This window comes from Anser brachyrhynchus (assembly GCF_964034855.1).
Source record: "Anser brachyrhynchus genome assembly, chromosome: 2".
Classification (NCBI taxonomy): Eukaryota; Metazoa; Chordata; class Aves; order Anseriformes; family Anatidae; genus Anser; species Anser brachyrhynchus.
In genome coordinates, this window is record NC_137695.1 from 157,540,464 (window position 1) to 157,553,995 (window position 13,532).

Here is a 13,532-nt window from a genome sequence, read left to right on the forward strand (position 1 = left end):
TTTGGCCATTTTTGGTCTCCTGGGGGTCCTGCTTGATTCTGTCTTTCCCAAATTCTCATTTCAGCTTGCCTAATCATTCCCCTTTCCTCAGCAGTAAATAAGATCCCTAAAATGGACTGTATTTCTTCCCAGGTGTAAGTATTAGGGCCTAGGAATTGATCCAATTTTTCAGCTACTCCGAGGGGCTCCTCTAATAGGGTCCCCATTTCTTTCTTGAGATTCCTTACATCTGTGGTATTTAATGGGACTGCCACAAACCCGATGCCTCCCTGATTGCCTCTGAGGGGTACCTCTCTTAAGGGACACAGAGAAGCTCCCTCAGATATGGCAGTCCTACTTCTCGTACATGCAGCTGGAGGTCAGTCTAATTCCGGTGCTGTTGGTGGTAGAGGCAGGGGCAACGGTGGTACTGGTGGAGATACCACAGCCACCGGAGGGGGAGGTGGATTGTTAGGATACGGAGGTGGTAGGTTATCCAATGGCTCCCATTCATCATCTTTTTCTTTTTCCGGTTTTTCTTCTTCTTCTTCAAACTTCTCGTCTGCTTTTAGTGTAAATATTGAGGCTAGAAAAGGAGGTGAAGTCCTGATCCATAATCCTGCACAATCACTTTCCTCCTGGCTAAAAGGTTCCTTCGAATTAACATGTATATTTAAGGCCTGGCAAATCCAGTCTTCAAAGGATCCAAAAACAGGCCAAAAGACGTGTGGTCTTAAAGGCTCCTTTGGCCATTCTATCATACAATACTGGACCGTTTTTAATTTACTTTTTCCTTTTCTGGGGCCCCTACCGTTCCAATTTCTAATCATTACTCCTAATGGACTTTCTGGTGGTATGTCTCGTAATTTGCTCCCTTTCTTTTGGTCCCTGGTCTTCGATTTTCTCCGACCCACCTAGGAATTTTACTATGGCAATTCCCACAGCCCTTGTGAGAGTGTCCTGCAGGGGGTTTAGGACCTGTCACCCACTCACGAATCCTATAGGAATCGCTTTGGTCCTTCACCAGCCAAGTCCCTCACACACCCATGCAACCAAATCCCACCCAACCGAACGGTACACGCCTTAAATACTTACGACTCCGTCATCTTCCTTCGGATCTTCGCACGCAGAACTACGGGCAAAATATAGTGCTGCAGCCGGCAAAGGGAGCTCATAAAAATAAATAAATCAAACTCTTTGCTTTCCTTTATTCAGGTACAAGATGGCGTTAGTCCCGACCCGACTCGAACAGGAGCCACCAAACGGTGGGGCGCCTCTCCTAGATCAAATCAGAATTCGGGAACCAAAGCCATCCCGGACGAGCCCCCAGTTGTAATAAATGACTAAGTCCCAAATAGGATTGCAATCAAAGTTTACACCCCTCAGGCGGGGAGCGGCTTCCCCGGGATCTTTCCCGGAGGCGGAGCCGGGCCGAGCGCCATGCGTCGAGCCACACTCCCCCTCAGCCGGGGCGGTCACAAGCAGCGACGCCCCGCCCCTAAAAGCCCGCCTAACTCCCTTCCGCGGCTCTGATTGGTCACATCCCTCAGAGCGACGGGAAGGATGACCAATCAGAAAGCGGAACTCCCTGAGGGGAGAGGAGGGCTCGGAGCCGCCTGAGGGAGCGGCGCCTGCCCGGGGCCGCCTGAGGGGAGGGGACGGGCGGTGCTGAGGGAAGGCGGCGGCGGTGGTGTGCCGCGTCCTCCCGTCCCTTGCCGCCCCGTGCTGCTGTGCCATGGAGGACGTGCTGCCCTCGGGCCTGTTGGAGGTCTGCCTGATGGTCGGCGTGCCCAAAGAGCGGCTGAGGGCGCTCCTGCAGGTGAGGGGGGTCGGCGGGCTGAGGGGGAGCGGGAGGCAGCCTCCGTGGGACAGCCTCTGCAGTTTCTTCCCCGGCTTTTACCTCATGTCCGAGCTGGGCAAACTCCTCCCTGCCCTCCCTGGGCATCTCTCCGCAAGTGTTGACGCGAGTGAAGCACCTGGGTTGCCTTCTTGCTGTCATCGGATGCAGCAGAAATGCTTGAAAAGTTGACAGGAGACCGTCAACAGCAGGGAGAATTCTGCAAAAACGTGAAGTAATTACGCTTTTTGGAAGGTCTGGGCTTTGGTGAAGAGTGCCAAGTAGCTTTATATAAGCTGGAACAGCAAAATGCTTGAATAGCATGTATCCTTTACAGGTTAACATCCCATTTCCCATCTGTGGTGGAAAAAAAGCTAGAAACAAGAATAAATACCTTCAGGATAACATAAAGGTCAAAATCCTGGTATTGAGGTTAAGGTTGGACTCGTTAAGTGCTCCCAATTACAACCTGTTTGATTCAGGTACAACAGGAGTCGATAGGTTGGGCTCAGCCTAGAATATTTGTAATGTGCTCGTGACCTGCCGCTGCACACGTGAGTTAACAATTAAAGTCCTCTGGTTAATTTTGTTTTGTTGATACGTGCTGATGGCTCTGCTCGAAGCTGTCCGGCTGTGGGAATAGCCGTGGTGCTGCTGGCACACGCTGAAAGCCAAGCTCCTGCTCCCACGGATCTCTGCTGTCTTTCTTCAACTTGGATTTGGCCGTGCGCTCTCATAGCGTTAGATAAAAAAGGCTTTGTTAAACACGGTATTGTTGCTTACTCACTCAGGAGACGGTTTCTGCTGATGTCAGCTTCTTAAGTGATAGTGACTAAAGAGAGGTTCAAATTCCAGGATCTCATTCATGTATACATTCAAATTGGGGAAGTAGTTATGCCATAAATGTTACCACCAGGCTTTTGAAATTGGTGTGTATGTGTTGTTTTGGCATCTGCTTCAGGAGCAGACCCAGAAGGGACGAATTTCCTTTTCACTTTCATCCACTGTTGTATACTCAGTTTGATCTCGTTGCTTCCGAAAACATGCGGAACAATAAGTAGGAAACTGGCTGAAAAAAAAAAAAAGAAGCCTTTCCATTGTTCTGATCACGTCACATGCTTTGAATCTTTTTGCTCACAATACAAAACGCAATGTCAGAAAGGAAAGTAGCCTCTATGGGTGTGGATGTTACTACAGTAACATCTCTTCAAGCTGTTACACCACAGAATAATTGTTATCTTGGGGAAAGTTTGTAGGTTTATCCCACTTCCTTTTCCTTCCACAGCACTATCTACATGAGAAAATGTTGGGCTATGTTTTGTGTAATTCCAGTGAGTGCAGAAAGAAGAGAACTTCTGACAGGAATAATAAAATGTGGATGAAAACCGGTGATATTTACAGATATAACAGTAGGATAACCTTGTCAGTGCTTCAAATCTTGGTCTGGAAATTGTGTTTATGCATTAACTTTATTGCAGCGTGGAGTAATAAAGTCAATGAGGTCAGTGGGAGCATGATGTTTAAACCACTCCCCAGACAGGAGAAGTTTTAAGAGACTTACCTGTTGTCAGTGGGGATTCCGGGAACAAAGAGACAGTTTTGCACAGAAGCTTCTGGGCTGTCACCCGTTAATTGTCCTTATTGCCAAGATAATTTTTGCTCTAAGGTTTCCAGATATAAAGCTGAGTTTTGAAGTGATGCGTGTGACATCCAGGCAGTCTGTGAGACATCTGGGATCTTGCACTGGCTCCATCACTGTTGGGTTTTAAATCTACCCACCACCATTAGTATTACAGATGTTGCTCTTTAATGGCTGCGTTGTGCTTTCTGGCCATCCCAAAGCAGACATCACCACCAAACCAGGTTTTTTTTGGACTTTTTCTGTAGTGGCCTCCCGGAAGTGAGGTGTCCTGTTGTACAGAAACAGCCAGGTGTGATCACATTGAATATTAGTCAGCAGTGTGAGCTTGTGGCAGTGAAAGCTGCTGGGTAATGGCCTGTGTTATCAAGACCATAGCTAGTAGGTGAAGGCAAGTGATGATTATTGTTGTTTTTGTAGCTCAGTGCTCATTCACACATGAAATACTGGTCCACTTTTGGATACCTTGATGCAGACAGCTGCTGACCAACAGGAGGGCTACCAGAAGAAATGGTTTAAGTTACTCGAGGGCTGCAGCACAAGTTAGGAGAATCTGCTTCTCAATGGATTTCTGACACAGCTGCATGAGACCCCGAGCAACTTGATTTAACTTCAAAGTTATCATTGCTGTCACCGCCAGAGGTCCCTTCCTCTAGGGGAAGGCTTCATACCTTTCCCTGCCCGGTTCTTCCTTAAAGAAGCCAATTCTTTGGTGACACGTGAGGTGGAAGTAACTTCTTGAGCGATGGGAAGAGGAGAATGCCATCAAGGAGACACCAAATAGTCGAGATTACACGGCTGAGAGGACGCTCCGTTCTGTGGTTTCAACACTCTGCTTCTTGTTGTTGTCTAAAGCAGTGTGGTCATTGGTTTGTTTTTGTTTTTTGTTTTTGTTTTTAAAAAAAGTCTCTTTTATCTGTGTCGCATGTGGCACTGTTATCACAGGAACATAATGGGTAAATAGCGGTGGAATAAGATCACGGACTTCAAGAATCTTGCAGAATTACGGGAGAGAAAAGGCACTAGTTTTTACAAGAAGCTAGGTATGCTGCAAGGACATTGGTAGTGAAATGCAACAGTCAGAAGAGAAGCATCCCAAAACAGAAGTGGCAGGAGAAGCAGAGAATAGAAATGCTCAAAGAATAGTAGACACAAGTGGATGTTGTTGGGTTGCTGCCTATGCGTTCTCTGAACTGAGAGGGTAAGAAAATATGACTTGGGCTTTAGACATTAATACAAACTGATCTGACTGTTGACAACTGGGTCACTGAGCCAGCAACAGCACTGACGAGGCTGTTCTGTGGGAAAAAAATAAGAATCAAATTGGTGTCTAATGCTTCTCTTGTAGTCCTGGCCATCAAGGCCCTGCCATGTTAGGAGCTGTTAGGCTGAGAGGCCGTTAAATCGCTGGCTGCCATCCAGCGCTCTGTAGCACAGAGATGCCTTCAGAGGCAGTCGGGGATTGCCTTGTCAAAGCAGCCTCCCATCAAAAGCTCTGCGGGGCAAAGCTGCCAAGTTGAGATTGCTGATGTTGGAGTGGCTCTATGTTTCCCTACCACAACAGCCTCAGGGCTAAGCCTTAATTCTTAACTTCCTTCTGCAGTGCTTAGCAGCGTGGATTTTTTTCTGTTTGTGTTTTATTTTTTTGAGAGGGGTCACGTTCGATTTCTCTCTGGTTGTCAGTTGCCAACTAACAAAAAAGACACCCGAAGTTCTTGGCGGGGTATGGCACCCAGTACCCCAATTTGTAAGGTGCTCTTACAGTCCTTACTGTACCTTTTGAGTATCTCAGTGGATATTTACCTGAACTTTTGTCTTTTCCCCTCTATTTCTTTCTACTTCAGACTCTGTTCTGTGAAATAGTAGTGTTATTTTCCCCACACTCTTTATTTCTTATTTTTATGGAAGTATTTTTTTTCCAAGTACGCTATTATAGAGTATGGTGGATCTCGTAATCCAGTAACTAATATATCATGAAGGTAAGTATTCCTTCTCATTTTTCTTGTGATGCTTCACACGTGAAGAAGACTGCTGGTGGGTTCATCAGCTGGAATGTGTAAGCTGAGACTTTCTGTTACAAAACTTTGACAGAGGGGGATGGGCTTCAGTGAACAAACAGAGCCTTGTGTATTACAGCTACCTGAAAAAGTGGGGCAAATAACGAGGCCAGCATTGGTATTCAAGGATTATTTAAAATATAAGTGATAGTTGCATCGTGCCTTAAGGTAAAAGAAGCGGCATGTATGCTTTGTCTGTCTGTAAGGCTGGCAAAAAGTGCACACGGAAAGGCTTGTCAGCCACAGTGAGACTTGCCTTTCCTGTTTCCAAATATCTGTTGGCTAAGCAGAGCTCTCACTTGCTGTTTTTGCCTTGCCAAAAGAATTAAAATTACAGTGAAATAGTTAAAATGCAGCTATTCGTATCAGGTGCATGGTCAAGAATCCAAAAAGCTCTCTGAAGTAGAAGGGAATCTCCTTTTCTGAGGACTTTTCCCACAGTTTTTCAAAGCGAGGCAGCAAGGGCTCTCTGTGCAGTAGTACCTCACAAAGTTGCCTGCTATAAAATGTTGTAATTTCATCTTGGGATGTCTGTTCCACTAGTCATCAGTATATGTTAAAAAAAAAAAACAATCATGGCTTCATGTTTTACAGTAGCTTAACATTGTGTTTATTATAACACTGACTTTTTTTTACTTTTTAATCACATTCTTAATCTCTTTATAAAGTTGTTTTGTGAAAGGACCTCCCTCCTTCTCCTGTGGATGTTATTCTGAATCAAAACATAACTTTCCCTGAAATTGAACAAAGACTTATCCAGGGAGTTCAGCTCTGCTTCCTTTATTTTGTTTGTTTGTTTTCATTTATTTGTTGCCTGGTTTGTTTTGCTACTTTATAGAGAGCTTATGTTTAATCCTAATGCCTGGAAGGAGGAAATACCTTATTTGATATTTGTTAGTTTTCCTGTGTGAAAGGGATTACTGATAAGGTATGTTTTTGAAAGTTGAAAAATGATTCTTTACCGATTGAAAATGACCGGATTATTCCCCTTGCATTAATTTATTTAAAGTGGGAAATTGGAAGGAAAAATGAATTATTTAGGAAGAGAAAAAGTGTATTCTCAACACGCAGTTTTAGGAGCAGGGAGAAAAACGGGTTAAAATGGTTCAAAAAACCTAGCAGAATGAGTACCAACTTAACGCATTACTGTTATTATTTTTTATAGGACACTCAAAGAAAACCCCAAAATTTTTTGCCCCTTGATCCAGAAGTTCTTTCTGTATTCGTGCCTCCGTTTATCAGCAGAGATGATATTCACATGGCTAATACAAGCGCTAATAACTTGAACAGAAGTAAACGTCGGTCTTTCCGAAAGAAGAAGGAGAAACCGAAGTTTGAAAACATCAAGAGTGTCAATGGGGAGCAGAAAGCACCCGACACCGAGGACATTACAGTTCCAAAGGACGTTGATCTTATTGGTTTGCCACAGCTGTGCTTCCCAGGTACTGTATGGCTCTCGATTCTAAATGAGAACTGTTTTAGTATTTATTTCATGACCCATAATATGGGATCATCTTCTCTTTCTTTGTGAATTCCACGGTACAAAAACTGTGTCTGCTTGTCAGCAGGTCGGTGATGAAAGTAGGGCTGAGCTGTGCGGGACAGACCCATTAGCACAAGACCCTGTAGCACAAGAAGCTGCAGCAGGTGCAGGGGAGGGAAGCAGAAAATCCCTGTCCACTACTGGTGAATCTTGGCTTAAATGGACGGGCACACATGCAGGTTTTCTTTTTTTCCCCCCTTTTTTTTAAACGACTCTTTGAATTTTCATTTGCTATTAAGATAGCCTAGTTAGTGTATTCTAAGATAAACAATAAAGTTAGTAATGACTATTTCCTCCAGGCTTAATTGCAGCAATTTTAACATGCATATTAGTCCTGCAGACCTTACAAATACCTTGAAGGGGGAGTGAAGTGAACAAAACTCATCTATTGTACTTTGCCATTTAAAATGCAAAATAATCGTGTAGTATTTCTTGCTTCTTCAGTAGCGTGTGGCTTATAACCTTTGTAATAATCCTTAGATCGATTGGATTATATATGTGCATTTTAAACCCTTCAGATGACACATTTCTCCTGAAATTAAGTGGAAATGTGCAATATTTGTTATAAATAATCACTTTTCAAGCAGTTGTCACTGTGTGTGTATATATATATATCATTATATATTTTAAATACATGTATATATAGTTTTTTAAAAAAATCTGTCTTCATTGCAGGAGGACTTTATATAACTTCTGAATCAAAAGAGGACCAGATTCATTTCCTGGTTTTCACAGATGTCTGTGGTAACAGAACATATGGTGTTGTTGCACAGTACTACCAGCCTATGCAAGTATGTTATTTAACTCATGCCTTTATTGAAACATATTAAAAGATATAAAGTAAAACGCTTGGAAAATAACGCTGGGTTTAATTTCTGCGATTAGTTAACAGATATGTTTTCTTAGTAGGAATACAGAACAAATCATACTGTATCACGCTGCTGTAATTTAATGCATTGCTGTTCTAGTGTACTCTGATTAAAATCCATAACAGGTTTTTCAGGAGTTTTGACTGAGTATTTAAGAGCAGCCTTGTCCCTTGGGCACGTTTTTTGTGAAGGCTGTGCCCTCTGTTCTTTCTAAATATCTTCTGTGCTAAAATTCTTCTTGATATGTATGTTTAGTCTTGTAGGCTGAATTTTTTCTGAAGAGCTCAAGGGAGATAGGCATCCAAATCCCCTGAAAATGCAGAGGGAATTGGGTATCATATCTCTTGGGCTCTCAAGAAAATACCAGCCACAAATTCCTGATTAACATAAACGCATTAATCTGTAGTTTCCTTGTAGGGTGGCTGTATTTCCTCAAACGGGCAGCCCCACTGGGAATCTGCGCGGACTGAGAAGAAGTCGGACTGTTTTGTACCGCTTGCTATTTGTGTTATATCCAGATACCCGTATTTTAATGCCCTCAAGGATTGTCTCTCATGGTAAGGCTTGCTATCCTGTGCCTTTCTGCTGGAAATAACCGTGCAGGTTTTCATACATGAGTTCCCACAACGTGCAGAATGCTGAAACAGTTTTAAGTTAAGATGCTATCACATGGGAGGGAGTGGAAGGGAAGAAACATGAGGTGAATGTTACCTGGGCAGCAGGAAAACACAAGTTCTAAATATCAAAGAATTTAATGTTTAGATGTGATGACGTCTTTGTGTTCTTTGATATTCTTGGTATGCCTAGAAGAATAACAATTTGCAGGAAACAGATGCCTCAGACTTTGTGGCGATTGTTTTGTTTGGTTGGTTTTTGTTTTGCTTTCCATTGGAAGAAGGATGAGTGCAGTTCTGTCACACTGCTGAAAATCACTTCAAAAGCCAAAGACCTCTTTATTTTATTTATTGTGGCCACACAAATGCCACAAGAACGTGAATATATGCATGAATAAGCAGTTAATGACATTTTAACTAAATAATCCAATTTAATTGAGGGAGTACAGTGGCTACCTGGCTGTCGTAGAACTAGGAGATAAAATTGTAGCGTTAGAGTACTTCATGGGTCAGAAACACTCAAACTGTGCCGTGCAGATGGGTTAAAAGATAAGTGAACATAAGTCAGTCTTCTTTAGTAACTTATTTTGAGGTCATAGCCTCTGTATGTTGCTTTGTTGTTAAACTGTTAAAATCTGTATGCTTTTCTGAAGTGGCTTTAAAGCTCCTTGCATGAGGGAGCCTGGCACTGCGTGGTGGACATTGCTGGCTAATTTTTGCTTGCAGAGGTAGAAGATTCCTTTCAGTAAATTTCAGTCAAGCTTTGTAGAGACAAATTTGATGTCAGGTGTCGTCTTTTTGCAGGGATTTGCTTCAGCAAGTGATATTCTTATATGTAAGCTGAAAAATACTAGGGTTTTAGGTCACAGCTTGAGTCTGCCAACCTGTTTCTGCCAGCTGTTGGTGTGCTGGGCAGGTGAGCAGGCAGCAGCGTGTTTCGTGGGTGCGGTGGGTGCATCGCTACCTCCCAACTGGACTCTGTACCTTGGTCGTTTCCCCTGTGGGCTTGAATTTAGCAGAGGCTGGCTTTCGCCGGTTTAGATAAGGGAGTCCTGGAAGAACAAAGCAGTTCTTCCTTCCTCGTAATTCAGATGTTTCCTCCAAAAAGCATTGATACCAGAAGTGAGTAACTCTTGGCTGCCCTTAAGTAGAAAACACCCACTGCTGTTTTTCATGCTAGTTCTGTCCTGTCACTTTCAGAGCATTAATAAAGGGGTTAAGTGTGGACGAGGGACATTGTAGAAACAGATATTCACAGGCTAGTGCAAAATCCAGATGATCAGTAAATTAGAAAGGAAGCCTTTGTTTCACTTTCTCCTTTCCTGCCCTGATCACTTTTTCCAGTCCTTCCATTTTAGTCAGTTGCATCAGCCATTGGTACTGCAGGAGGTGATTCATTTGCTTTTTATAGTCCCAAACCTCGAATAAATGCTAATCTGTGTAACTGTTACAACTGTATACCTGAGCTGTGATGCTTTGCAATTTATCAGGCCTTTATAATACGCTTCTGTGGTGGTTTTAGTCAGCTGGGCAGCTGAGCTCCACCACAGCTGCTCTCTTACTCCCCTTCCTCAAAGGGAAAGGGGGAGAAAATACGATGGGAAGGGCTCAGGGGTTGAGATAAGGACAGGGAGAGCACTCACCAATTGTTGTGACAGCCTAAGCAGACTCAGCATAGGGAGATTAATGACATTTATTGCCTATGACTAACAAGCTAGAGCAGTGAGAAACTACAGGCAAACTAAAAACAACTTCTCCCGATCCACCCTCTTCTCCCTCATCACCCTGAGGGGCACAGGGGAACGGGGAATGGGGGCTGCGGTCAGTCTATAGCGTTTCGTCTCCACCACTCTCTCACGGTCCCTCTCTGCCCCCGCTCCCTGTGGGGTCCCTCCCAGGGGATGCCGTCCTTCCCGAACTGAGCCTGCGGGGGCTGCCCACAGGCAGCAGCTCTTCAGCAACTGCTCCCACACGGCTCCGTCCCACGGGGTCTATCCCCTGGGAGCAAACTGCTCCAGCACGGGTCCCCCACGGGCGGCAGCTCCCCCCAGACAGAAGCCACCCCTGCAGCTCCCTGCTGCCAAAACCTTGCCACATAAACCCAGTCCAGCTTCATGCTTCTTTTATTCCCTGAACTCAGCCCATATGGGGCCATACTACTCTCTAGCTGTCCACAGGCTGGGAAATAGCATAGGCTCAGTTTTGCAGTTAGGGTGCTCAGCAGAGGTTTATATGGTATGTTCATGAGTCATTTCTTCTCTAAGTGAGATGCTTCCGAGCTGGAAGCAGTCGGTTTGTGAAAACATTTTTAAATAGTCCACTAAGGGAGAAGTGGGAAAATGTTCAGGAAAGCCATGGAAAATTCCAGAGGTTACAGAAACGTTTCTAGGTCTCCTGTATTTGTTCAGAGCAGACAGGAACCAGCTTGCAGGTGGAGTCCTGCACGTGTGGAAAGAAAGTTGCAGGTGGAGTCATCTCTTTAGAAATGCAACCTTCTGCCTCTGGCTGGGTATTTTAAACATTATAATTAAATATTTCCGCCTTGATCACGCATAACACGTTTTTTGCACTCACTTAAAGCATTAGCCTCCGAGGTAACTCTAGATGGCTTCTTCCTGTAAACTGCACTGGTTTCTAAGGGCAGTTCAGATTTCTCTTTAACCTGCCATCTAAGCTTTAATTGGCTTGTAAATATGTCAATAATTATGTGGCAGTTCTCCAGGGTAATAGAACTGCAAGTTGTCCTGCTCATATAGCGGGGGAATTTGCCATTTAGTGGCACAGCTCTCCTTCCGTATCGCTGCTGCATCTGGCTGTAAGATCCTAGTGTGTGTGTGCAGCTGGAAGGAGAGGGGAAGCACAAGTGGCAAAACTCGGTTCGGTGCTGGCTTTTCCTGCTGAACTGGAAACTCAACTGATTACGCTTCCATATGTTCTTCAGGATTTTTATTTTTGTTTCAAAGCTCGTGATCTCCACGTGCCTTCCTTGACTCCGTTGGACAGATAAGATCAGAATGTCTACCCTTTGGGGTTTTTTGTTTTTTATAAAAAGGTATCATACTGTGCCAGGGTGGAGTTGAGTGGAAGGAGAGGAAGAAGTGGAGAGGTAACATTTTTTTGGTTTTGGTTGTGTTACTGATCTATTTATTTTTCCTCGTAGGGCATCAAACAGTTAGTTGCTGGGATGTGTGGCTGTTCTGAATGGAATATAAGCAATTATAGTAAATGAGACCTCAGTGATCTGTTTTGAGCATAGTTCCCTGTGCAGCTGGGGTTGTTCCAGCTTTTTGTAACATTACAAAATTTTGTCACTGTTTGCCTGTAAAGCGGAAAGGCAGTTATGTTCATTTACCCCTCTTCTGGGTGCTTTGGCTGATTTATCATTCTGTCAGCCTGGGGATTTGGAAAAACTTGCTGGTGGATCTTAAACCACCTGTTTCTAGTGTGTAGCTCTGTCCTGTAATTACCTGTGGGAAAAATCCTCTTCGTGATTGCTAATAAAGGGCTGATGTTGAAGTAGGTTCTGTTTCTGTTCAGGATCCCGTCCTAGCAAGAGATTTCTGGGGAAATACAAAAATAAAAAGCTCTGCTCTGCAGAGCTCGTTGTCTGCAGGACCTGCAGTGCAGGGGATTGTGCATAGGTGGGTGGTTATTTGTTTTCGTTTAGAAGATTCCTCAGGTATTTTATCATCATTTCCAGAAATGCCATTCCAGGCATTTCCAGATAAAACTTGGGCTCCTAATCTTTATTAAACACATTATTGTACATTATTGTATAGTAAAAATAATAACTGGAAACCAGGCTCAAACTAAAGATGAGAACACAACATCAAAAGTTAGATCCATGTAGGTGCTTTGAACTGCAAGGTGAACTTCCAAACCTTCATCGTAGTAAGGATGATCTTTCACTCACAGAGTGAAATATCCCTGGCAGTGATCTCCCTCTGGACGAGCTCTCATCTTGGATAGATGAATAGGTTCTGTTCAAAAAAGAAATCTTCCAACCTGCACAGGAGTCTCTTCAGCTGCCTTGAGAAAAGTGCAAATAGCTCGCAGCACCGAGGCAGTACAAAGCACCTCTCCTCCCGTGGTCTTGCTTTCTGAAAAATCTGGTTGAGGGCAGTTAATAGAGGTAATGGAAGGTGCGTAAACTCCTTAGCTCCCTCTCTAATGTCTCAGAGATTACCTCCTTTATTTCAGCAGGCATTTGCAGTGTAGAGCTGTCAGCTGCTGTTACACAGATGGGCGCAGCGTGCTGATCAGGAGGCTGTCACAGCCCCTTTTGTACGTCTGCTCCTTTGCAGCATCAGGGTCAGGTAGTTTCTCTTGTAGCACTTACTGGATGTGTCTCCACACGCTTTTTAATCTCAAATAATAATAAAGTAGCAAACAAACAAAAAGCTCTTGGGTCTACCTGTGCTGTTTTTGGTACCTTAGATGTGGCCTAAGTGTGGCAGCATGTTTAAAATGGTTCTGCTGCCTGGATTTCTTTGAGGATTTCCAAATTCCTTTCCCCCTGCCACCTCCACGCCCCTGGTAGCTGATGGACTCTGGGGGATACGTGTTGCAGCGTAGTTCTCAGCCCAAGGCAGCTTCCAAAGGTGAATTTAGTAAATCTAAATGTCTTCCTTATTGCTAACGTGCTATAAAGCTTGGTGACACAGAATAGTGTGTCTTTATTCAGGAATCTACATTCCGTAAACAAATATGATGTCTTGACTCTGATGTATCTCTCGAGCTACTCAGTTGCTTTGTAGACTGCTTCCTTTCCCAAGAACGAGTTTTCTGCAAGATTCCAAAGAAGATACAAAGTAGAATAAAACCGCAGTGGAGAATATTAACCATAGGAAGTTCCTAATTTCTGCACATATAGATCAGGCTGAAATTGCAGATTTTGTAGCGTCTTAATTGTTATGTTCCAGGAATGCTGTCGGACTTCCTGGTTTGCAGTATTAATACCGTGTACGTTTAAATGCATGTGAGTCGATCTGGCA

The 13,532-nt window shown here is 43.9% G+C and overlaps 1 protein-coding gene across 2 annotated transcripts in view; it reads left to right on the forward strand.

Annotated features, from left to right (window-relative positions):
• Positions 1 to 1,573: 1,573 nt before the first annotated feature.
• Positions 1,574 to 13,532, forward strand: part of DENND3 (DENN domain containing 3) — a 35,950-nt gene continuing 23,991 nt past the window's right edge. The window contains exons 1-4 of one of the 2 annotated variants that reach the window (XM_080582079.1): positions 1,574 to 1,798; positions 6,678 to 6,954; positions 7,731 to 7,846; positions 8,342 to 8,481. In XM_080582079.1, the coding sequence (XP_080438205.1) occupies positions 1,715 to 1,798; positions 6,678 to 6,954; positions 7,731 to 7,846; positions 8,342 to 8,481 (617 nt within the window). In that variant the 5' untranslated portion in view covers positions 1,574 to 1,714. The remainder of the gene's footprint in view (positions 1,799 to 6,677; positions 6,955 to 7,730; positions 7,847 to 8,341; positions 8,482 to 13,532) is intronic. The other variant, XM_080582080.1, reaches the window with a different exon arrangement.